We start from the raw sequence: 23,505 nt of genomic DNA, 5'->3' as shown, positions 1-23,505 counted from the left end.
GATAAAATTCAAAACGAAAAAGGAGAGGTCTTGCACACAACAAAAGATATTGCTGAAACATTTAGATTATACTACGAAAAATTATACTCAGTAGAACAAAAAAACTGGCAAAAAGGGGAGAAAGACAATAAAATCTCAGCATTCTTAGAAGAAGCAAGGTTATCAAAAGTCAGTCAAATAGACGCAGAGGGGATGGACAGGCAAATAACGGAAAACGAAATTAAAGTAGCATTATCAAGCTCTGCCTCAGGTAAAAGCCCGGGGCCAGACGGCTTTACAGTAATGTATTACAAAAAATTTAAGGAGATACTTCTGCCAAGGCTATGCCAGTACTTTAATGGGCTTGGAAAGGAGTACGAACTAAGTAAAGAGGCATCAGAGGCAACTATCACCGTTATCCCTAAGGAAGGGAAGGACATCGGAAATTGTTCAGGATACCGGCCGATATCTCTGCTCAATACAGATTTAAAACTATTTGCAAAGGTATTGGCCGGGAGAGTTAAACAGGAAATGGCGAAATTGGTGTACCCGGACCAGACGGGTTTTATCCAGGGAAGAGAGGGGAGAGACAATGGGGTTAGAACACTGTTAATCCTCCGGAAAATGAAGGCGGCGAGGTCCCCAGGCCTACTCCTGTCGATAGACGCAGAAAAAGCGTTTGACAGGGTAGACTGGGGACTCATGTTGCTCACCCTGAAGGAAATGGGGTTTGGACAGAGGATGATGGAGTGGATTGGCACCCTCTACAGGTCCCCCACGGCCAAAATAAAAATAAATGGAAGTCTCTCTCAAACCTTCTTAATGAGAAACGGTACAAGGCAAGGGTGCCCTCTATCGCCATTACTGTTTGTGCTCGCATTGGAACCCCTGCTGGCTAGGATCAGAAACTCTCAAAAAATAAAAGGGGTCAAAATAGGAGAGGAAGAACATAAACTTGCAGCTTTTGCAGACGACGTCCTCTTCTATTTAATGGAACCCAAAACATCAATCCCAAACCTTCTAAACCTATGTAGCGAATACGGAGAAATCTCAAACTTTAAATTAAACATCACAAAAACGGAGATTATGAGTATAAACATAAGCAAGATAGAAGAGCAACTCCTAAAAACGAAGTACAAATTTGCTTGGGTTGAAGAACTTAAATACCTAGGAATACGGCTAGCAAAATCTACTAGGGAGATGTATACGATAAATTTTATCCCCTTATTAAATGAAATTAAGACAGAAACAAAAAGGGTGGAAAACAGGGCAATATCATGGTTAGGACGAATTAATTTCTGCAAAATGGTTATTCTACCAAAAATTTTATATAAATTCCAGATGATCCCCATTGCCCTCCCCGGGACATTTCTCTCGGCCCTTAGAAAATTAATAATGAATTATATATGGAGAAATAAGAAACACAGGATAGCACTTCAGACCCTAAAACAACCAAAAAAAAAGGGCGGATTAGCGGTCCCCGATGTCAAGAGATATTATGAGGCGGTGATATTAACAAGAGTGGTGGAGTGGGCCAGAGCTAGTAAAGAAAAAAGGTGGGTTAGTGTAGAAAATGAATTATCACAGGCAAGGTTAGATAAGATAATTTGGAACCCTCCCCAATTTAGGACAATAGATAAAAACGCACACGAGATAACTAAAAATGCACTTAAAGTTTGGGACACGGTCTATAAAAAAATTGTGAAAGAGTACAATTCACCCCTTATATCACTAAAGAATAATGATTATTTTGCACCAGGTAAAACACAAGTGGGGGGAAATTGGATTAAAATGGACACTATACAATTAAGGGATATAATGAAAGAAGGGCACATTTTAACACTACAGGAGCTGAAATTAAGAAACTCTTTCCTGGAAATTAATGAATGGAGATATCGGCAACTAAACCATTTTATCCAAGACCTTCCACACCCACTGAGGTCGGGAGATCAGTTATTGGAATTGGAAAAAATATGCTCTACAAAAAATGCCAGAGGATCTACCTCGGGACTATATAAGATGTTACTGAAGATGGAAGAGCAGAACATACCCCCATTCATTAAAAAATGGGAAAGGGAACTAGGAACACATCGGGATAGGATCACAATAGAGAAAATACTGACCCTGACACACTCCTCCGCGGTAGATAGCCGCACAGCAGAGATGTGTTTTAAATGCATAGCTGGATGGTACATGACACCAGACAAATTAAAAAAGTTCAAAGAGGGACAAACTGGAGAGTGCTGGAGGGGCTGCGGTTCACCAGGAAATATGGCACACCTGTGGTGGGGATGCCCTAAGATAAGGAGGTACTGGGAAAAAATATTGGCCTGCGTCGAAGAGATTACAAAGAAAAAGATAAAGATGGACCCTTGGGTTGTCCTGTTCCATGGGGGGGAAGAAGGCATTAAAAGTTATAAAAAATCGCTAGTACCACACCTACTGAATGCTGCCAAAAGATTAATTCCAAGGGGCTGGCAAGAGGTGGAATGCCCATCGATCTGGGAATGGATCGATGCGGTTGAAGAAACGTATAAAATGGAGGAACTGCAGGAGGACATGGAGGGCAATAACATATTACAAAATATGAAATGGGAAAATTGGAGAACTTTCAAGAAATCGTGGAGTTACGCAGAAAAGTTAAGAGAAGATATTTAAGGCCACTATAGAAAAATCAGAGAGAAGTAGAGGCATAAGGAGATTGTTTTGGTGAGATAGGAGGGGGGAGGAGGGACGGGTAAGGGGGGTGAAGTATTAAGGGAAAAACTTTTGTATACGTCTAGCAAAAGAAGTTAAAAATGTATTCAAGAAAATTATACATATATATACTTAATATAAAAAAAAAAAAAAAAAAAAAAAAAAAAAAAAAACATAAAAGAGGGAAAACAAAAACAACTTGCATAAGAAACAGAGACACTAATGATGCAAAACCGAAATAGAGATGCAATGGGCTGGTACGCAGAACATGAGCATGTAAATGCACACTCTATGAGGTGGAGTCTGAAGTAAATAAAAAAAAAAAAAAAAAAAAAAAAAAAAAAAAAAAAAAAAAAAAAAAAAAATAATAAAGATGGAAACTTGTAGTTTAGCAATCTCTTCGTTCCCGTGAGAGGGATCCGGAATCTACAGTTTGGAAGAGAAAAATATATTTTTGTATAAAACAAATATATATTATATATAAAAAAAATTGAAGCATCCCCATCCCACCGTGCTTGCGCAAAAATGCGAACGCATACATTACTCCCGCTCGCATATCTAAACGGAAATCAAACCACACATTTGCATGTCGCGAACTTCAGAGGGAGAGCAATATGTTTAGCACCTGACCTCCTGTGCAACTCTAAACTGGCCATGATTAAGCACTAGCTTAGTGCGAAACGCGTCGGCTATCTACCTGTTCCTTTGTTGCACCTGTGAAGTGATGTACTTGCTGTGCTTTTTTGAATAAAAGACAACCGTTTGGTCATTGGAGTGCGGCTATCCATCCTCTTTCTTCGTATCTTATGCATGGTCAGTGCATTGCCAGCACCCACGGTATCCTGAGTCAGTCCATCTCTACATAGTGACCCACCTGGAGCGGTGATCCCTTCTCTTCTCTATTGGTAATTTGAAAAGGCGTTTAAAGCGGCGCCTATGGAAAATTTTAACCACTTAAGACCCGGACCATTATGCAGGTTAAGGACCTTGACCCTTTTTGCGATTCGGCACTGCGTCACTTTAACTGACAATTGCGCGGCCGTGCGACGTGGTTCCCAAACAAAATTGGCGTCCTTTTTTTCCCACAAATAGAGTTTTCTTTTGGTGGTATTTGATCACCTCTGCGGTTTTTATTTTTTGCGCTATAAACAAAAATAGAGCAAATTTTTTTTTTTTAATTCAATATTTTTTACTTTTTGCGATAATAAATATCCCCCAAAAATATATAAAAAACTTATATTTTCCTCAGTTTAGAACGATACGTATTCTTCTACATATTTTTGTTAAAAAAAAAAACACAATAAGCGTTTGCGCAAAATTTATAGCGTTTACAAAATAGGGGTGAGTTTTATTGCATTTTTATAAATATTTATTTTTTTACTACTAATGGCGGCGATCAGCGTTTTTTTTTCATGACTGCGACATTATGGCGGACACATCGGTAAATTTTTACACATTTTTGGGACCGTTGTCATTTTCACAGCAAAAAAATTCTATAAAAATGCATTGTTTACTGTGAAAATGACAATTGCAGTTTGGGAGTTAACCACTAGGGGGCGCTGTAGGGGTTAAGTGTGACCTCATATGTGTTTCTAACTGTAGGGGGCGGGGCTGGACGTGTGACATCAGTGACCGTCTTTCCCTATATCAGGGAACAGACGATCACTGACATTGCCACAATGAAGAACGGGGAAGGTGACCGATCGCGGGACACCAGTGGCGATCGGGTCCGCGGGTCCCACGGGCGTGGTCACGGAGCTACAGACCGGGTCACGAGCGGCGGCACGCTCGCGACCCCGCGGCTGGGCCTTAAAGAGACACGTACAGGTACGTGACTGTGCCCAGCTGTGCCATTCTGCCGACGTAGATCGCCATGAAGGGATCCTTAAGTGGTTAAGCACCGAAGTTTGCCGCCATTCCACGGACAGATGCAATTTTAAAATGTAACATGTTAGGTATCTGTTTAGTCAGCATAAAATGATCTTTCACATTATACAAAAAAATAGGGCTAACTTTACTGTTTTTTTTTTTTTAACCACTTCTATACCAGGCATTTTCACCCCTTTCTTCCCAGACCAATTTTTAGTTTTCAGCGCTGTCGCACTTTGAATGACAATTGCGCGGTCATGCAACACTGTACCCAAATTACATTTTTTTTTTTTTTGGCTTCCCGGGCGGCTAGGGGGCGCGCCCCTGCCGTATTGCTCGGGATCCGGTGCTCGTGCCCAGCGGCTGCGATGTCCACCAGGCACCCACGATTGCCCACAATCACGGTAGGACCATACACACACAGATCCATGTCTTGTCAGCAGTGAGGAGACTGATGTGTGTTCCCAGTACAGAGGAACACACATCGGTCTCCTCCCCTTGTGAGTCCCCTCCCCCTACAGTTAGAACACACTTTAGGGAACATATTAATCGCTTCAGCGCCCCCTAGTGTTAACCCCTTCTCTGCCAGTCACATTTACACAGTAATCAGTGCAGTTTTATAGCACTAATCGCTGTATAAATTTGAATGGTTCCAAACATGTGTCAAAAGTGTCCGATATGTCACGATCAAAAAAAAAAAAAAAACGCAGATCGCCACCATTACTAGTAAATAAAATAAAAATGCCATGAAACTATCCCCTATTTTGTAGACACTATAACTTTTGCGTAAACCAATCAATAAACGCTTATATCGGTCTAAACTGAAGACATTTTTATAATTTTTTTTTAAATTGTGATATTTATTAAATCAAAAACATTTTTTGTTTTTTTTCAAAATTGTCGCTCTTTTGTTTATAGCGCAAAAAATAAAAACCGCAGAGGTGATCAAAAAAAAAAAAAAAGAAAGCTCTATTTGTGGGGAAAAAAACATAAAGATTTAATTTGGGTACAGTGTTGCATGACCGGGCAATTGTCATTCAAAGTGCCAAAATAAAAACATTTCCTCAGTTTAGTACATATTTTTGATAAAAAAAAATCGCAATAAGGGTATATTGATTGGTTTGCGCAAAAGTTATATCGTCTACAAAATAGGGGACAGAATTATGCTATTTTTATTTAGTTTTATTTTTTACTAGTAATGGCCGCGATCTGCGATTTTTATTGTGACTGCGACATTGCGGCGGACACATCGGACAATTTTGACAAATTTTTGGGACCATTCGCATTTATACAGCGATCAGTGCTATAAAAATGCATTGATTACTGTTAGGCCGTGTACAGATGACCAAACATGTACGAAGAAAGCGGTCCGCCGGACCGTTTTCACCGTACATGTCTGGCCGGGGATTTCTGTACGATGGCTGTACTAACCATCGTACAGAAATCCGCGCGCAAACAATACGCGGGGCGTGTCCGCGCCGTCGCGGCGACGATGACGCGGCGACGTGGGCGGGCCTGCCAGTTAAATGCTTCCACGCATGCGTCAAAGTCATTCGACGCATGCGAGGGATGGCGGGCGCTCGGACATGTACGGTAGGTCTGTACAGATGACCGAACATGTCCGAGCGGGCAGGATTCCAGCGGACTGTTTTAAAACAAGTCCAGGAATATTTGCCCGCTGGGAAAAGGCCCGGCGGGCAAATGTTTGCTGGAATCCTGCACGCTCGGGCCTACACACGACCGAACATGTCTGCTGAAACTGGTCCGCGGACCAGTTTCAGCAGACATGTTTGGTCGTGTGTACGGGGCCTTACTGTATAATGTGACTGTCAGGGAAGGGGTTAACACTAGGGGGCAAACAAGGGGTTAATATGTTCCCTAAGGAGTGCTTCTAACTGTAGGGGGAGGGGGACTCACAAGGGGAGGAGACCGATCGGTGTTCCTCTGTACTGGGAACACACATCGGTCTCCTCACCTCTGAGGCCGAGTACTCACGGCAGGACATGTCCGATGAAAACGGTCTGCAGACCGTTTCCATCGGACATGTCTGGCCGGGGACTGCCCGGGGACTTCTGTTCGATGGCTATACACACCATCGAACAGAAGACCGCGCGTAAACAATACGCGGGGCGTGTCCGCGGTGTCGACGCGTCGATGATGCGGTGTCGCCGCGACAATGACGCGCCGGCATGGGCGGCCTGCCTTGAAAATGCTTCCACGCATGCGTCGAAGTCATTCGACGCATGCGAGGGATGGCGGGCGGCAGGACATGTACGGTAGGTCTGTACAGACGACCGTACATGTCCGGGCGGACAGGTTTCCAGCGGACTGTTTTAAAGCAAGTCCGGGAAACAGTTGTCTGCTCAGAAACGGTCTGTCAGACAATTGTTTGCTGGAATCCTGTCCGCGTGGCTGTACACACGACGGAACATGTCTGCTGAAATTGGTCTGCGGACCAGTTTCAGCAGACATGTTTGGTCGTGAGTACGGGGCCTGACAGGACGTGGATCTGTGTGTTTACACACACAGATCCACAGTTCTGCTGTGATCGCGGGCAATTGCGGGTGCCCGGCTGTCCCAAGTGATACCGCGGACGCGCATGTGCCCCCTAGATGGCCGGGAAGCCCAGGATGCCATATGACGCCTGGCCAGGATGGGAGATCCCTCCTGCGGATGTCATATTACTATGGGTGTGTAGGGAAGTGGTTAATTTCAAAAAGTGCTCGCACTTTGATAAGGAGATCACCCATTCCAGGATTGGATGGGTGATCTGTCTATTAAAGTTTCCCGGACAAGGGGGAGGGGCTGTATATGACGCGCACAGCGGGTACACAGCTATTGAATTGAAAGCCATTATATTCCCCGCGGTTTGAACAACCAGGCGGCCTCGGCTCCGGCTCCTCTCCTACCCAGCACAGGTAGGCTGCAATTGTGGGGGGACTCTGGCTGCAAAGTGGGGGGACTCTGGCTGCAAAGTGGGGACATTTTGCTGCACTGGGGACACATGCTGCATTGGTAGACATGGGCAGGCTGCATTTTTGAGCACGGATAAAATTGTTGTTAATATTTATTTTTATAACTTAATTCTGCATAAAACATTTAAGTGTCATTTCATGAGATTTCTGAGGGCGTGTCTAGAGGTGGGATTAGGGGGCGGGACATGGTAGGGGTTGGGTGGGGTAACTGGTGGCGAGTACGCCTTGAGGCCTGGCTAGTAGCTCAGGACTTGAAATTTTGAGCCCTATATATATATATATATATATATATATATATATATATATATATATATATATATATATAATGTTTGGGGGTTCTAAGTAAATTTTCTAGCAAAAAATTTTTTTTATATGAAGGAGCGAATTGTCAGAAATGGCCTGGAAGAGGAAAGACCCTGGGCTTCCCCAGTGGCGTAGCAGAGGGTACGTCAGAGGGTGCGGGGTCACGTGACGGGTGGCCCTGCCTCCTCTATATAAGTAATGTCACAGCTGCAGCACGTCATTCGCTGGGCTGTGTCCAGCGGTGAGAGGAGGTCGGCGATGCTGCGCTCCGGATGGATGGATCTTCTCATCGCTGGAGCGGAGATCACCCGACGCAGGATCTTCTCATCGCTGGAGATCACCCGCAGCCATCGCAGGATCAGGACAACGCAGGAAGCCGGGAACGAGTGGATTATCACCACTGGAATTTTTTTCTTTTTTTTATTAATAAAGGACTTTATTGTGTGTGTGTTTTTTTTTTAACAAGACTTTACACTTCCTTCGTGAAATGGTAGGGGTACAGTGTACCCCATTACCATTTCACACAGGGGGGGGCCAGGATCTGGGGATCCCCTTTGTTAAAGGGGTCTTCCAGATTCTGATAAGCCCCCCGCCCGCAGACCCCCACAACCACCGGGCAAGGGTTGTGGGGATGAGACCCTTGTCCCCATCAACATGGGGACATCCTCCCCATGTTGAGGGCATGTGGCCTGGTGCGGTTCAGGAGAGGGGGGGGCGCACTCTGTCCCCCCCTCTTTTCTGCGGCCGGCCAGGTCAACGTGCTCGGATAACGGGTCTGGTTATGGATATTTAGGGGGAACCGCACGTAATTTTTGTTTTAAATTGACGGCGGGGTTCCCCTGAATATCCATACCAGACCTAAAGGGTCTGGTTATTGAATTTGCGGGGACCTCCGCACATTTTTTTTCCCGAACTCCGATCCCGGACCCGAATTTTTTTCAATTATTCGGGTTCGGGTCCAGGTTCGGGAAAAACCCAAAGTCCATACCGAACCCGAACTTTACAGTTCGGGTTCGCTCAACCCTATATTTAATCCTTCAGTAGGGTACTCTTCAACTATTTCCCACACTTCACTTCAGCAAGCTGTGATTGGAGCCTATAGGTTTACTGTACCAGAACAGGAATACAGGTGGATATGGAGTCTTGCTTGAGCCTCTTGTTTATGAGGGTGGTGCTCTTTGCTTCCTGACTTAGAAAGATCTTTATGTTGCTCGCATTTCCAGCACCCTCCAGTTGTATACAGATACTTTCATAGTGCTGAGAGCGCAGCTCTGAGGGAAAGATGACGACATGGTGCCTGAAGAAATAGAAAAAGGAACAGAAAACGTGTTTGCATTTCACCGGTGTTAATTTCGTCGACTAAAACATTTTAGTCGATTTAAATGAATGCTATTTTAGTCAACTAAAATACGATTAAAACTAAAACAACTGAGATGTCTAAAATACGACTAAAACGAAAATGGCATTTTAGTCAAAAGACTAAAAATGGGACTAAAACTAAAATTTAATTTTAGTCAAAAGACTAAGGGCCAGATCCTCAAACGAATTACGCCGGCGTATCTATGGATCCACAAAACAAGATACAACGGAATCTGGGCTCGATCCGACAGGCGTACATCTTAGTACGCCGTCGGATCGTAGGTGCATATTTACGTTGGCCGCTAGGTGGCGTTTCCGTCGAATTCCGCGTCGAGTATGCAAATTAGCTAGATACGGCGATCCACAAAGTACGTCCGGCCGTGGCATTTTTTTACGTCGTTTGCGTTCGCCTTTTTCCGGCGTATAGTTAACCCCTGTTATATGAGGCGTATCCTATGTTAAGTATGGCCGTCGTTCCCGCCTCGCATTTTGAAAATGTTACGTCATTTGCGTAAGTCGTTCGCGAACAGGGATTTGCGTAGGATGACGTCACCGTCGTAAGCATTGGCTTGTTCCAATTTAATTTCGAGCATGCGCACTGGGATACCCCCACGGACGGCGCATGCGCCGTTAAGAAAAAAAAACTTCATTGACGTCGGGTCACGTCGTATTATCATAAAACACGCCCCCATCACATAGATTTGAATTGCGCGCCCTTACGTCGGGAGAATTACGCTACGCCGACGTAACTTTAGAGGCAAATGCTTTGTGAACACAGCATTTGCCTCTCAAAGTTGCGGCGGCGTAGCGTTACTAGGATACGCTACGCCTGCATAAAAATACGATCCGCTACGTGGATCTGGCCCTAAAACTAAATTGAAATTTGACTTCAAAATTTGCATTGGTCTGTAGTGCATGTGCATTCCTCAATTCCATAAATAATAACATATTAGATTTTTCACTCCAGCAGTCTATACAGGGAGTGCAGAATTATTAGGCAAATTAGTATTTTGACCACATCATCCTCTTTATGCATGTTGTCTTACTCCAAGCTGTATAGGCTCGAAAGCCTACTACCAATTAGGCATATTAGGTAATGTACATCTCTGTAATGAGAAGGGGTGTGGTCTAATGACATCAACACCCTATATCAGGTGTGCATAATTATTAGTCAACTTCCTTTCCTTTGGCAAAATGGGTCAAAAGAAGGACTTGACAGGCTCAGAAAAGTCAAAAATAGTGAGATATCTTGCAGAGGGATGCAGCACTCTTAAAATTGCAAAGCTTCTGAAGCGTGATCATCGAACAATCAAGCGTTTCATTCAAAATAGTCAACAGGGTTGCAAGAAGCGTGTGGAAAAACCAAGGCGCAAAATAACTGCCCATGAACTGAGAAAAGTCAAGCGTGCAGCTGCCAAGATGCCACTTGCCACCAGTTTGGCCATATTTCAGAGCTGCAACATCACTGGAGTGCCCAAAAGCACAAGGTGTGCAATACTCGGAGACATGGCCAAGGTAAGAAAGGCTGAAAGACGACCACCACTGAACAAGACACACAAGCTGAAACGTCAAGACTGGGCCAAGAAATATCTCAAGACTGATTTTTCTAAGGTTTTATGGACTGATGAAATGAGAGTGAGTCTTGATGGGCCAGATGGATGGGCCCGTGGCTGGATTGGTAAAGGGCAGAGAGCTCCAGCTGACTCAGACGCCAGCAAGGTGGAGGTGGGGTACTGGTTTGGGCTGGTATCATCAAAGATGAGCTTGTGGGGCCTTTTCGGGTTGAGGATGGAGTCAAGCTCAACTCCCAGTCCTACTGCCAGTTTCTGGAAGACACCTTCTTCAAGCAGTGGTACAGGAAGAAGTCTGCATCCTTCAAGAAAAACATGATTTTCATGCAGGACAATGCTCCATCACACGCGTCCAAGTACTCCACAGCGTGGCTGGCAAGATAGGGTATAAAAGAAGAAAAACTAATGACATGGCCTCCTTGTTCACCTGATCTGAACCCCATTGAGAACCTGTGGTCCATCATCAAATGTGAGATTTACAAGGAGGGAAAACAGTACACCTCTCTGAACAGTGTCTGGGAGGCTGCGGTTGCTGCTGCACGCAATGTTGATGGTGAACAGATCAAAACACTGACAGAATCCATGGATGGCAGGCTTTTGAGTGTCCTTGCAAAGAAAGGTGGCTATACTGGTCACTGATTTGTTTTTGTTTTGTTTTTGAATGTAATAAATGTATATTTGTGAATGTTGAGATGTTATATTGGTTTCACTGGTAAAAATAAATAATTGAAATGGGTATATATTTTTTTTTTGTTAAGTTGCCTAATAATTATGCACAGTAATAGTCACCTGCACACACAGATATCCCCCTAAAATAGCTAAAACTAAAAACAAACTAAAAACTACTTCCAAAAATATTCAGCTTTGATATTAATGAGTTTTTTGGGTTCATTGAGAACACGGTTGTTGTTCAATAATAAAATGAATCCTCAAAAATACAACTTGCCTAATAATTCTGCACTCCCTGTAATGAGTTAGGAAATTGTAGAGACATGTTAACTAATGCATTACAATTGAATTACACCCATTAGATTTTAGATGACTAAAATGAGTTTTAGTCAACTAAAATGTACTGGAGATTTAGTCGACTAAATACGACTGTCACGACACCCCGGGTATGAAAGGGGTTAAAGTCGTTCCATTCCCGAACACCAAGGCAGCTACCGAACACTTCAACCAGCCAAACAAGAAACCAATACGAATAATTCTCCCCCAAAATACGAGACAAAGCTCTGTCTTGAGGGTCAAGCAGGAATGAATCTTTATTGGAAGCAATACAAGTTCTATACACAGTGAAAAGAAGAGGTGCATACCTCCTGCTCATATTACTCTGGAAATACACCTGTGACCAGAAACCTAATTAACATGAGCTCATTAACTAATCCCTTTTGACAGCCTAGATGACTCAGAGACATGACCTTGCCGTCTTGTAGCTCAGAAGACACAACCAACATTATCACAAATCAACACAGAACTCCTTCGCACAATTACAGGGTTAATTAGCCCAGACTACAATGGCTGAAAGAGAAGCCACACTAGACTAATTTACATTATAACAAACAACAGACAGACCGGTGCCTCATAACAGTATGAATCAGTCAGTCTTTCTAATATGGCATATACAGGGTTCCATTTTAAGTAACCCAAGCCACATTCTTAACTGCTTGCCGACCAGCCGCCAGCGGCAGGTCAGCTCTGCTGGGCGAGAGCACGTAGCTATACGTCACCTCTCCCAGTAGCCAATAGGGGCGCGCGTGTGCCACCGGATGCGTGCACGCGCGCCCCCCGCTCGCCCCTGACACCGCCGGGCAAACGCTCGTTACAGAGCGAGAACCGGGAGTTCATACAATGTATGAACAGCGATTCGTAATTTCCCCATGTCAGTCCACCCCCCCCTTCAGTTAGAACACACCCAGGGAACATGATTAACCCCTTCCTCGCCCCTAGTGGTTAACCCCTTCACTGCCAGTGGCATTTTTATAGTAATCAATGCATTTTTATAGCACTGATCGCTATAAAAATGGCAATGGTGCCAAAAATGTGTCAAAAGTGTCCGAAGTGTCTGCCATAATGTCGCAGTACCGAAAAAAAAAAACGCTGATCGCCACCATTACTAGTAAAAAAAAAATATTAAGAAAAATGCTAATGCTAATATTAAGAAAAAACTATCCCCTATTTTGTAAACGCTATAACTTTTGCGCAAACCAATCAATAAACGCTTATTGCGATTTTTTTTTACAAAAAATAGGTAGAAGAATACGTATCGGACTAAACTGAGGGAAAAAAAAATTGTCGCTCTATTTTTGTTTATAGCGCAAAAACTAAAAACTGCAGAGGTGATCAAATACCACCAAAAGAAAGCTCTATTTGTGGGAAAAAAAGAACGCCAATTTTGTTTGGGAGCCACATCACAGGACCGCGCAATTGTCATTTAAAGCAACGCAGTGCCGAATCGCAAAAAGTGGCTTGGTCTTTGACCAGCAATATGGTCCGGGGGTTAAGTGGTTATTGTCCATTAATTTCTTCCCCCCCTGTGCTCCCAATTGACACAGGGTGATTTAGACATAAGAGGTGCATGGGGAGCTAAAACAAGGGTATCCCATACTTTCCAAGGGATACTGGGTTTCACAGGCCCTCCTGTCACAACAACTAAAACTAAAACAATTGCAGAAGACTAACATGGGACTAAAACTAAACTGCCAATTTAGTGTAGCACTACCCCCGAAGGACCTGCTCATTTGTTTCGGGTGGCATGTTACCTCTATTTCTTCGCCGTCTAGGGTATCAAATGAGAGTTGAGAAAAAAAACTTCAATGTCCACACTTTAGGCTTCTTTTTCTTTGCTTTATTTACCCAACGTGGTAAGAGAATAAAAGTAGTAGTTAAAGAGGTAGAAGGGTAATAGGTTCAGGTGTATAACTTTTGTTCAGAAACACTCCTGCTTCCAGCAACATAGCTTTCGTCGCCACTCTAGCCAGAGTGGGTATTGTGCACCTGGATAGGCCTCTCTCACCAGCCTAGCAGCCAGAATGTCACACGGAAACTTGGTAAAGTCTCTGCCACAGACCTTCCCAAAGATGGAGATGTATTCGGTCCAGAATCCTCTCTTGAATAAATTCTTGTGAACTCAGAACTGACAGGCGACCATCACTCAGCCTCTCAGTAATAGTGCATCCTTCAATGAAGTTCGAGGCCTCTCATGAGATACCAGCCTCGTGCTCGGTGCTCTCCAAGATAGGTTCTTCATCTAGTGGCTTCCTCCCTCCAGGATGAACAGCACAGGACCACTGACTACCGGGCCTACTTAGATCAAAACCCTGGAGCCAGGAACACTTGAACACACATCCCCCCCCCGGGCCAGGAGGGCCACACACAGGGGTGGTGGGACGACAGACCAGGATCGGTGATGACCCCGAACTAATGACTTCTGACCCTTAAGTTCTCCTCCCCAGCATGCACAGCGGGACGATCAACTCCCTCTGATTGGCTGCTGAAGGGGAACACCCAAAACACCTTGACCTGACTGCTGCCACCCTTGGCCTGGAGTGATAAGGACAACCCAGACAACAATAGTGGTCACTCACAGTAACGTCATGGCTGGAACAGAGGCCCAAATTTTGTGAAAAATCATACAGTCTGAGTCAACTAACTCTGAGGGTTTACATCCACTTTAACAAGCCGTTACCAGCTTGGTTTGATAAGATGATTTGGAGGCCAGAGGAAAGATATGGGGGTCTAAATTCAAAGCAAGAGCAATTGCATTGCTGTATGATGATTGGCCAAAGCATGCACCTGACCTGCATGCTTTAGCCAATCACAGCGCGCTCTGCTGAGAGAGCCTTAATTGGTCAAAGGTAGGGTGCCTTTGGCCAATCATGGCTCAGGGGGACTAAGTCCATACCCCACACTATATAAGGCTGCTTACACGGCGGCCATGTAAAGTGTTGGTGTATTTTGTATTTATATATATATATATATATATATATATATATATGTCAGTCTAGTGTGTATGTGTGTGTATACTGTATATATATATATATATATATATATATATATATATATATATATATATATATATATATATACACACAAACATATACACACACACTCTGCATTAAGGATAGACTATGGGCCAGATTCTCAAACGAATTACGCCGGCGTATCTATGGATACGCCGCGTAATTTCAAAGTTCCCCCGTCGTATCTCTGTTTTGTATCCACAAAACAAGATCCGTCGAATTCCGCGTCGTGTATGCAAATTAGCTAGATACGGCGATCCACGAACGTACGTCCGGCCGGCGCATTTTTTTACGTCGTTTGCGTTCGGCTTTTTCCGGCGTATAGTTACCCCTGCTATATGAGGCGTATCCTATGTTAAGTACAGCCGTCGTTCCCATGTCGAATTTTGAAAATGTTACGTCATTTGCGTAAGTCGTTCGCGAATAGGGCTTTGTGTAGAATGACGTCACCGTCGTAAGCATTGGCCTGTTCCGGTTTAATTTCGAGCATGCGCACTAGGATACCCCCACGGACGGCGCATGCGCCGTTAAAAAAAACATAATTTACATCGGGTCACGACGTATTAACATAAAACACGCCCCCATCACATACATTTGAATTGCGCGCCCTTACGCCGCCTAAGTTACACTACGCCGCCGTAGCTTACGGCGGGAAATCTTTGAGGGTACAAAAAAAAAGTAAGTTACGGCGGCGTAGTGTATCTGAGATACACTACGCCGGACGGAGAGAAGTGCCGCGCTTCGTGGATCTGGCCCTATATATTCAGTGTTTACTCGATATTCAGTCAGTGCAGGCAGTGTATTAATATATATGTATACAGTCTCGTATATATACACACACACACAGTCTCGTGTGTATATATTGTAAGATTGGGGTGATCAGACTCCAGCGGTAGGTGTGTTTTTAGTGAGTACGCCAGTCCAGAACTGAAGTTTTAGGGGCCTGGTAGCCCACTTTTATTTAAAAGCACAAAAAGTTCACAAATACATCAGTAGCCCTCGCAGGGGGTTCCACCATTACTGTATCTTGCATACTGAACACTTTAGCCTCCTGGCTTTCATTCTTGCCATCCGGCGGTTTCAGGCCTTTAGCCTAGGCCTTAGGTCTGTTCCTCAGAACAAACAGAGTTTCCTAGAGATAAGCTCACTCCTCGCTTACTCCTGGTCAGCGCCTTGCTGCTCAATCACCAATGACATCTGCCTCCTGCAAACATGCATGCTCTGACTCCTCTCAGAGGGATGGGAGTCCACCTGATTCCCAGGAACAGACTTCCTGTCTGTGGGGTGGGGCTCTGAGCCATAGTCAGGTCAGAAGTAAATAGCTGAACACACATGTGGCCTGGAACGGCATGGGATAGGACGCTAGGTTGCTGAGCTCCGCCGGCCGAATATCCTTTCAGCTAAATCCTGGGGTTTTATCTACGCTTTTTTGCGCTGAAAACCTCCAGCTAACTCCGGACAACTCAGCGACCATGGCCCCGCCGAAAACAACCAAATCGGCGGGCCCTAAAATCGATCAATATCTCCGTCAGGAGAAGGACCCCCCGGGACAAGATGGCAGCGCCACGAGGACGGAGGAGACCTGGTACGGCAGGACATACAGAAGTTGAGGGACAGGGTGTCCGAGGCGGAGGTGAGACTGGGCACAGTAGAGGACTCTCTCCCCCCCCTACAACACTCCTCGGAAGCCATGCAGCTACAGATTAATCAGCTGCTACAGAAGCAAGATGACCTTGAAAACAGAACCCGCAGGTGTAACCTTAGGTTCATTGGTCTCCCTGAAGGGGTGGAGGGGAGAGACCCGCAAGACTTTCTTGAAAAACTGTTGAAAGACACTTATGGCGGTGCGGCCTTCTCCCCCATGTTCACTGTGGAGCGTGCCCATCGAATGTCAGGCAGGCCTCCACCGCCCCCGCACACTCATCGCAAAACTTCTAAACTACAGAGACAGAGATGCTGTGCTCCGCCTGAGCAGGGAAAGGGGCAACATTCCCTTTGATAACAAAATGGTGGCCGTCTTCCCGGACTTCTCGGCTGAGGTCCAGCGCAGGAGGAAGACCTTCATGGAGGCTAAGCGGCGACTGCGTGTCAAGCACATCAAGTATGCCATGCTATTTCCAGCTCGCCTACGTGTGGAGGGTGAGGACCGTGCATATTTCTTTGATGATCCGGAGGAGGTTCTGACCTGGCTGGAGAGACGAGAAGGGCGTAGATAAGTACTGACTCCCCCCCCCCCTTACCCTTCCCTATATTATTTTTCCTCCGTCCGCGATGTTGCACGGTTGCCACCGGAGCCTTGGCCCTTTAGTATACTCTGCATGATGCAGTGGAGATCCCTGGACCCCTGACTGTTCTCCTGCCCGGGGATACCCCCCACCCCTCCCTACTGGTCTCCTGAGAGGTGACCACATCAGACACCTTCCGCTGTAGGTCCGCCACGGGCCCGATGCTCTCTCTCCCTGTGCAGTGGTGGGGGCTCCGAACGGCATGCTGACATTGCTCTCTGACATCCGGAGCCACGCGACGCACGGTGTTTCCCCCTAATGTGCGAACCCATTCCGGAGGATGTGGAGTGCGCTGGACTCGGTTTCCCCCCTCTCACATGACCCTAGGTCCCCCACCGGGGGACTATGTTGCCCGCGGACCCGGGCGGAGGGGGTGGTCACCTGCGCTACCTATACATTGCTGAAGTTCCTTCCCCCCTGCATGCTCCTTTCTTCACCTGGAGGACATTCATTTATCCCTATCATGGACTCTCCTTCCCCGGTGGAGGGAGGTGCAACACTCAAAGGCTCGCAACAGACAGCGGATACGGTCCTATTCTGTGCCGCAGCACACAGCGAATTTTCGCCCCACATGCAGCAACCCACAAACGGGACTGGGGAGATGCCGCCACGTGGTCCCCCCCTGGGAGGTCGAGCTGGTCGCCACATGGGACCATGTTGGTGGCCTCCTTATGTGTATCCTTACTGTTCAACCTTATCGCTATGTTAAGGGTGCTGCAGTTGCCACGTTGGCAGTCGAGGGATCAAGCCCGCACCAGTTGGGGACAGTGCAGGGCAGGGAGGGGGGCGGGATGGGTACAATGGTTATTTGTTACTGTTTCTTTTTTTTTGCTTTTTTCTTCGTTGTATATTGTGTTTGAGCAAAGCGAATATAGCTGGTATTTACAAATGCTACTACTGGTATGCAGAGATATGTATATAAGTGGATGCAGAGTGCTAATCGATGTAATGGAGGGTCGTCTGAATCCTGGGGCTCCCTACTCTACCTGTCTCATCCCATGGCCAAGCTGAAATTGTTAACTTGGAATGTCCGTGGGATGAGAGACCCGATTAAGCGCTCTGCGGTCTTTGCGGTGCTCAAAAAACAACGGGCAGATATTGTGGTCCTAGTGGAGACTCATGCAGAGGGTCTGGCCCAGAGGGCACTAGGACGGTCATGGGTGGGCTGGGGTTTTCACTCGGTCCACACGTCCCACTCCAGGGGGGTCTCCCTGCTAATTGCCAAAACGGTTAATTTTGAATTACAGGATTCAATGATAGATCCGCTGGGCAGGTTTATTTTCTTAAAAGCAAAAGTGTATGGGGACCTACTCTTGCTAATGGCATTCTATGTCCCACCCCCATTCCACTCTACAATCTTAATATCGGGTTTTGATTATATGGCTTTGTATCCCGGTGTACCGGCGATTTGGCTGGGTGACTTTAACGAGGTACTTGACCCCTCTCTGGATAGGTTGGCGGGAGCTCGGACTGCACCGGCGGAATCGCGCCCCACGAGATTCGCGAGGCTCCTCGCGGACTTCAATTTAGTTGATACATGGAGACATGGCCACCCCACAGACAGAGCGTACACTTGCTTTTCGGCCTCGCACCACTCGTTGTCCCGCATTGACTTAATACTAACATCTAAATCCCTTCTCCCTAGGCTGAGAGACGCGGGCTTCTCCCCCGATCCCTTTCTGACCATTGCCCATGCTGGATGGAGCTATCGCTGCCTCAAACCCTGCCCGCCGCCCTCCTGGCGGCTAAACCCCTTCTGGCTGACCCTGCTCCCGGAGGATGCGGACCTGGCGTCGGAGTGGGAGCAATTCTTCGCTGACAGCTCTGGCTCTGCGCCCCACGGGCAGTTTGGGAAGCCTTTAAATTGCATGCCCGCGCAACAATCTCATCCCGCATTAACTCCCTTAAGACCAAATCTGCAGAGGCGCTAGACAGGGCCACAGACCTCACCCTAACTAAAGAGAGGGAGTTCACTGCCAACCCAATGGCTGACCTGGCTGCTGAACTTAAGTTGTGCACCAGGGCAGTAGACCAACTGCACTATGAGAAATCAAAGCAGAAGCTCTTTTTTCTAAAACAACGGACATTTGAACACGGTGAGAGAGCAGGGAAACTACTAGCATACTTAGTACACTGCGAAGAGAGGCCTCCGGTGGTGATTTCATTGTGCTCTTCAGGGGGGGACCTTGTGACTGACCCAGAGCAGGTGACTGCCATGTTTCGCGAATTTTTCTCTTCCCTATATGACACGGTAGCCCCCGAAGGGGACTCCCTGGCAGAGGAGTTCCTGGCCGACCTGCAGGTCCCCCGACTGACCGCCTTACAAGCACAGGCCCTGGAGGAGCCGCTGAGGGTAGAGGAGATCTCCGCTGCCCTGGTTGGCCTCCCGAAATCTAAAGCGCCGGGGTCAGACGGTTTGCCGGTGGAATTCTATACTGCCTATGCTGACATTCTGGTCCCTAGACTTCTCGCCCTCTATAATTCCATCTTTGAAGGCTCCGAGCTCCCGCCCTCGATGAGGGAAGCAACTATAGTTCTGATCCCCAAGCCAGGGAAAGACCCATGCCTACCAGAGTCGTACCGCCCCATTTCCTTGTTGCAGGTAGACATTAAGATTCTAGCCAAGGTGCTATCAGCACGCCTCAACACTGTGATCCTTTCCCTAGTGCACACTGACCAGGCGGGGTTCATGCCAGGGTGAAATACCTCCTTTGATCTTAGGAGACTATTCATTAACCTTCAGGCCCAACACGACAACCCGGGTTCCAGAATAGTAGTCGCCTTGGATACAGCCAAGGCGTTCGACTCGGTGGAATGGCGGTACCTTTGGAAATGCCTTGCAGGGTTTGGCCTGGGCCCCAAATTTATACAGTGGCTAAAGCTACTTTACCAGGCCCCAGTGGCCAGAGTCCTGGCCAATGGATGGCCCTCGGACCGGTTCCCTTTGCGAAGGGGCACGAGGCAAGGCTGCCCCTTGTCGCCGTTGCTATATGCACTGGCGGCGGAGCCCCTGGCGATCGCCATACGTACACACCCGGACATAACAGGTTTGCGAAGGGGAGAGGTGGAGGAAAGGATTAGCACGTATGCGGACGACACACTTTTGTATCTTGACGATTCTACCGACTCTCTCTCTGTGGCTCTGGCCCTGATAGAGCGCTTCGGCGCTTTCTCGGGACTTCGAATCAATTGGGACAAGTCCCAAATATTCCCTCTTGACAGCTACCCAGTGAGAGTAGACAGGGCCCTCCTCCCTTTACAGAGAGTCGCTGAAATTAAATATCTGCGGATCCAAACCACTAGAGATCCGGCAGACTATGTCTCACTGAATGTCACACCATTGTATGGTATGCTAAAGCAGAGGACCCAGGCCTGGGCTCGGCTCCCATTGGGTGTTATGGGCTGTATAAATCTTGTAAAAATGGTCTTATTACCCAAGATCTTGTACATGGTGTGGCACTCCCCGGTATATCTGGTGCTTAGATGCTTTAAAATGTTGGAAACTCTCCTCAAACCATTTATTTGGGGCGCCGCAAGACATAAACTCCCCTGGCATAGACTTAAGAACCGGACCGATCTAGCTGGACTAGCGCTACCCGACTTTAATGCGTACTATCTGGCTGCTCAGCTGTCGCAGGAATTTCATGTTGACAAAATAGATAAGATTAGGTTCCTCCGCCTCCAATGCCCAGCATGGACCCAACCGACAGAAGACCCCCTGGTAGCGATAGCGGGAGTGTATGGACCAACAGGAGATTGCCACTTCCTGCTGTTTCATTACAGGAGGGTGTGGAGCGTGGTCTCGGACAGACTTGGCATCTCATCCCCACATGGCTACACCTCCCTGTGGCACAATGCTGCCCTTCCGGAGTTGGGGCTCATACGGGACACTATAGCATGGAGCTCTAGAGGGATATACAATCTGACACACATTACCAGGGGCGGTAAACTTAAATCCTTTGACGCATTACAAACTGAATACAACTTGCCTGATCATATGTTGTTTCGATACGCCCAGCTCCGACACGCCTTCCGGGCCCAGTTCCCACAGGATGACTTAGTGCTGGCCGATAACCCCCTCATGGCAGCAATTAAATACCCCGACCCCAAGAAGTTAATCACCCAGTTCCACACCATGATCACATTACCAGGCACGACAGTGTCAGCCTACGCCCTGAAATCCAGGTGGGAGGGGGAGGTGGGTCCCATGGAGGACGATGAGTGGAGCGACACTCTAGATGCCTGTAAACTTGTGTCCCCAAAACTGTCAGATCGCCTCACACAAACCTTTATCATAAATAGGGCCTATCTTACGCCTCTCAGAATTTCCAAATACAGGAGGGACTTCCCCGTTACTTGCCCGATGTGCAACCATGACACAGGTACCTTTTTCCATCTGATATGGAAGTGTGCTAAAATCCAGGCCTACTGGGAACAGGTGGTGAAGTTCCTCCACGACAAGATGGGGTCCCCCATCACCCTACAGCCAAAGCCATGCCTGCTGGGTGTCTTCCCAAATGCGGAGATGAACAAGTTTGTTAAAGTATTTTTGCACGAAACGCTTTTTGCAGCCCGAAAGGTTATAGCGCGGGTGTGGATGAGACCGGTCCCTCCGGAACTCTCCCACTGGCTGACGGAAGTTAACACTGTTTTACTATACAAAAAAATGGTTTATTCACATAGGGGCTGCCCACACAAATATGAGAAAGTTTGGGACAAATGGCTGAAATCGCATGCAACCTGTGTGTAGGGATGTCTGGGAAGTGCGGGGGGATTCATGGCCAGGGATGGAACTGGGAGGGGGGTGGGGATCCGGGGGTGGTTGGGTAGTCTGCTCTCTTACAACAGGTCACTGCATTAGAAGGCACCCGAATTACCGCAAATGCATTGCCTGTTTTCCCTTGTCGCTTTGTCCATGTGTACACTCTCTCTGAGAAAATTTGATGCTTACTGTAAATTGTACGCTGCTTGTATACCTTGTACAATGTTGTTTTGCTCAATAAACAGATTTTTGATGGAAAAAAAAAATAGCTGAACACACAGCTGTGCAATTAATGTGTTTCTTTTTATCTCCAAAATCTGGCGTAAACCAGCAACCTTTCTGGTCGGACAGAGACCCACCACCACTATATATATATATATATATATATATATATATATATATATACACACACATACACTCTGCATCCAGTGTAGCCTATATTTACAGTGCATTCTGTGGTGTACTGTTTCTAATACAATTCGAGCGGTGTACACAGTATCTAATACAGTGTGTAGAGTTTCTACTACACTTCTGGTGCTTTACACAGTACACAATACAGTGTAGCCGTAGTACAGTTTCTACTATTTTTCTGGTGGTGTACACAGTATCTAATACAGTTTATACAGTTTCTACTACACTTCTGGTGGTGTACACAGTACACAATACAGCGCAGACGTAGTACAGTTTATAATATAGTGCAGGCGGTGTACACAGTATCTAATACAGTGTGTACAGTTTCTCCTACACTTCTGGTGGTGTACACAGTACACAATACAGTGCAGTCGCAGTACAGTTTCTACTACTTTTCTGGTGTACATAATCTAATACAGTGTGTACAGTTTCTACTACTTTTCTGGTGTACATAATCTAATACAGTGTGTACAGTTTCTACTACTTTTCTGGTGGTGTATACAGTATATAATCTAATACAGTGTGTACCGTTTCTCCTACACTTCTGGTGGTGTACACCGTACACAATAAAGTACAGTCGTAGTATAGTTGCTAATACCGTGCAGGTGGTGTACACAGTATCTAATACAGTGTGTACAGTTTCTAATACACTTAAGGCGGTGTATACAGTATCCAATACCAAGATAACTACTCCTGGCAAGTAAATTTGTGAGGAGCTCCCTGACAAAACCGCAGGGTTCTACACGCAAAAGTTATCGCTCCTACAATCTATGGGATAGATTTAGGGACTTTTATTTATTTTTTTTGTTATTTTTTTTTACTGGTAATAGCAGCGATTCGCGATTTTTTAGCGGGACAGCAACATTGCGGCGGACAAATATGACCACAAATTACACTTTTTGGGGACCGGTGACATTATTACATTGATCAGTGCTATAAAAAATGCACTGATCAATGTAGAAATTACACTGGCAGAGAAGGGGTTAACACTAGGGGACGATCACAGGGTTAAGTGTGTTCCCTGGGAGTGTGCTCTAACTGTAGGGGCATGTCCAGGGACTTGACAGTGATCGCTGTTCCTGATCACTGGGAACAGAAGATCTCTGACATGTCGTCTGGCAGAACGGGGATCCACCTTGTTTACACTCGCAGATCCCCGTTCTGTCTCTGTACACCATGATCGTGGGTTGCCGGCGAACATCAAGTCCGCGGGACCCACGAGCACACTCCCACATCATTCAGCGCACCCGCTATCTCCCATGCACGGACCGCCGT

The 23,505-nt window shown here is 46.3% G+C and overlaps 1 protein-coding gene across 2 annotated transcripts in view; it reads right to left on the bottom strand.

The window, feature by feature from the left end:
- Positions 1-23,505, bottom strand: part of LOC120946689 (alpha-2-macroglobulin-like protein 1) — a 192,339-nt gene that overhangs the window by 166,655 nt on the left and 2,179 nt on the right. For both annotated transcript variants that reach the window (XM_040361317.1, XM_040361318.1), the window contains exons 2-3: positions 8,937-9,120; positions 3,055-3,102 (exon numbers count right to left, since the gene is read on the bottom strand). In XM_040361317.1, coding sequence (XP_040217251.1) covers positions 3,055-3,102; positions 8,937-9,120 — 232 coding nt within the window. The remainder of the gene's footprint in view (positions 1-3,054; positions 3,103-8,936; positions 9,121-23,505) is intronic.

The sequence above is a fragment of the Rana temporaria genome, chromosome 8, assembly GCF_905171775.1.
Source record: "Rana temporaria chromosome 8, aRanTem1.1, whole genome shotgun sequence".
In the NCBI taxonomy this organism is placed as follows: Eukaryota; Metazoa; Chordata; class Amphibia; order Anura; family Ranidae; genus Rana; species Rana temporaria.
Note: the sequence above shows the minus strand (reverse complement) of the source record. Positions and strands in the feature narration are given on the sequence as shown.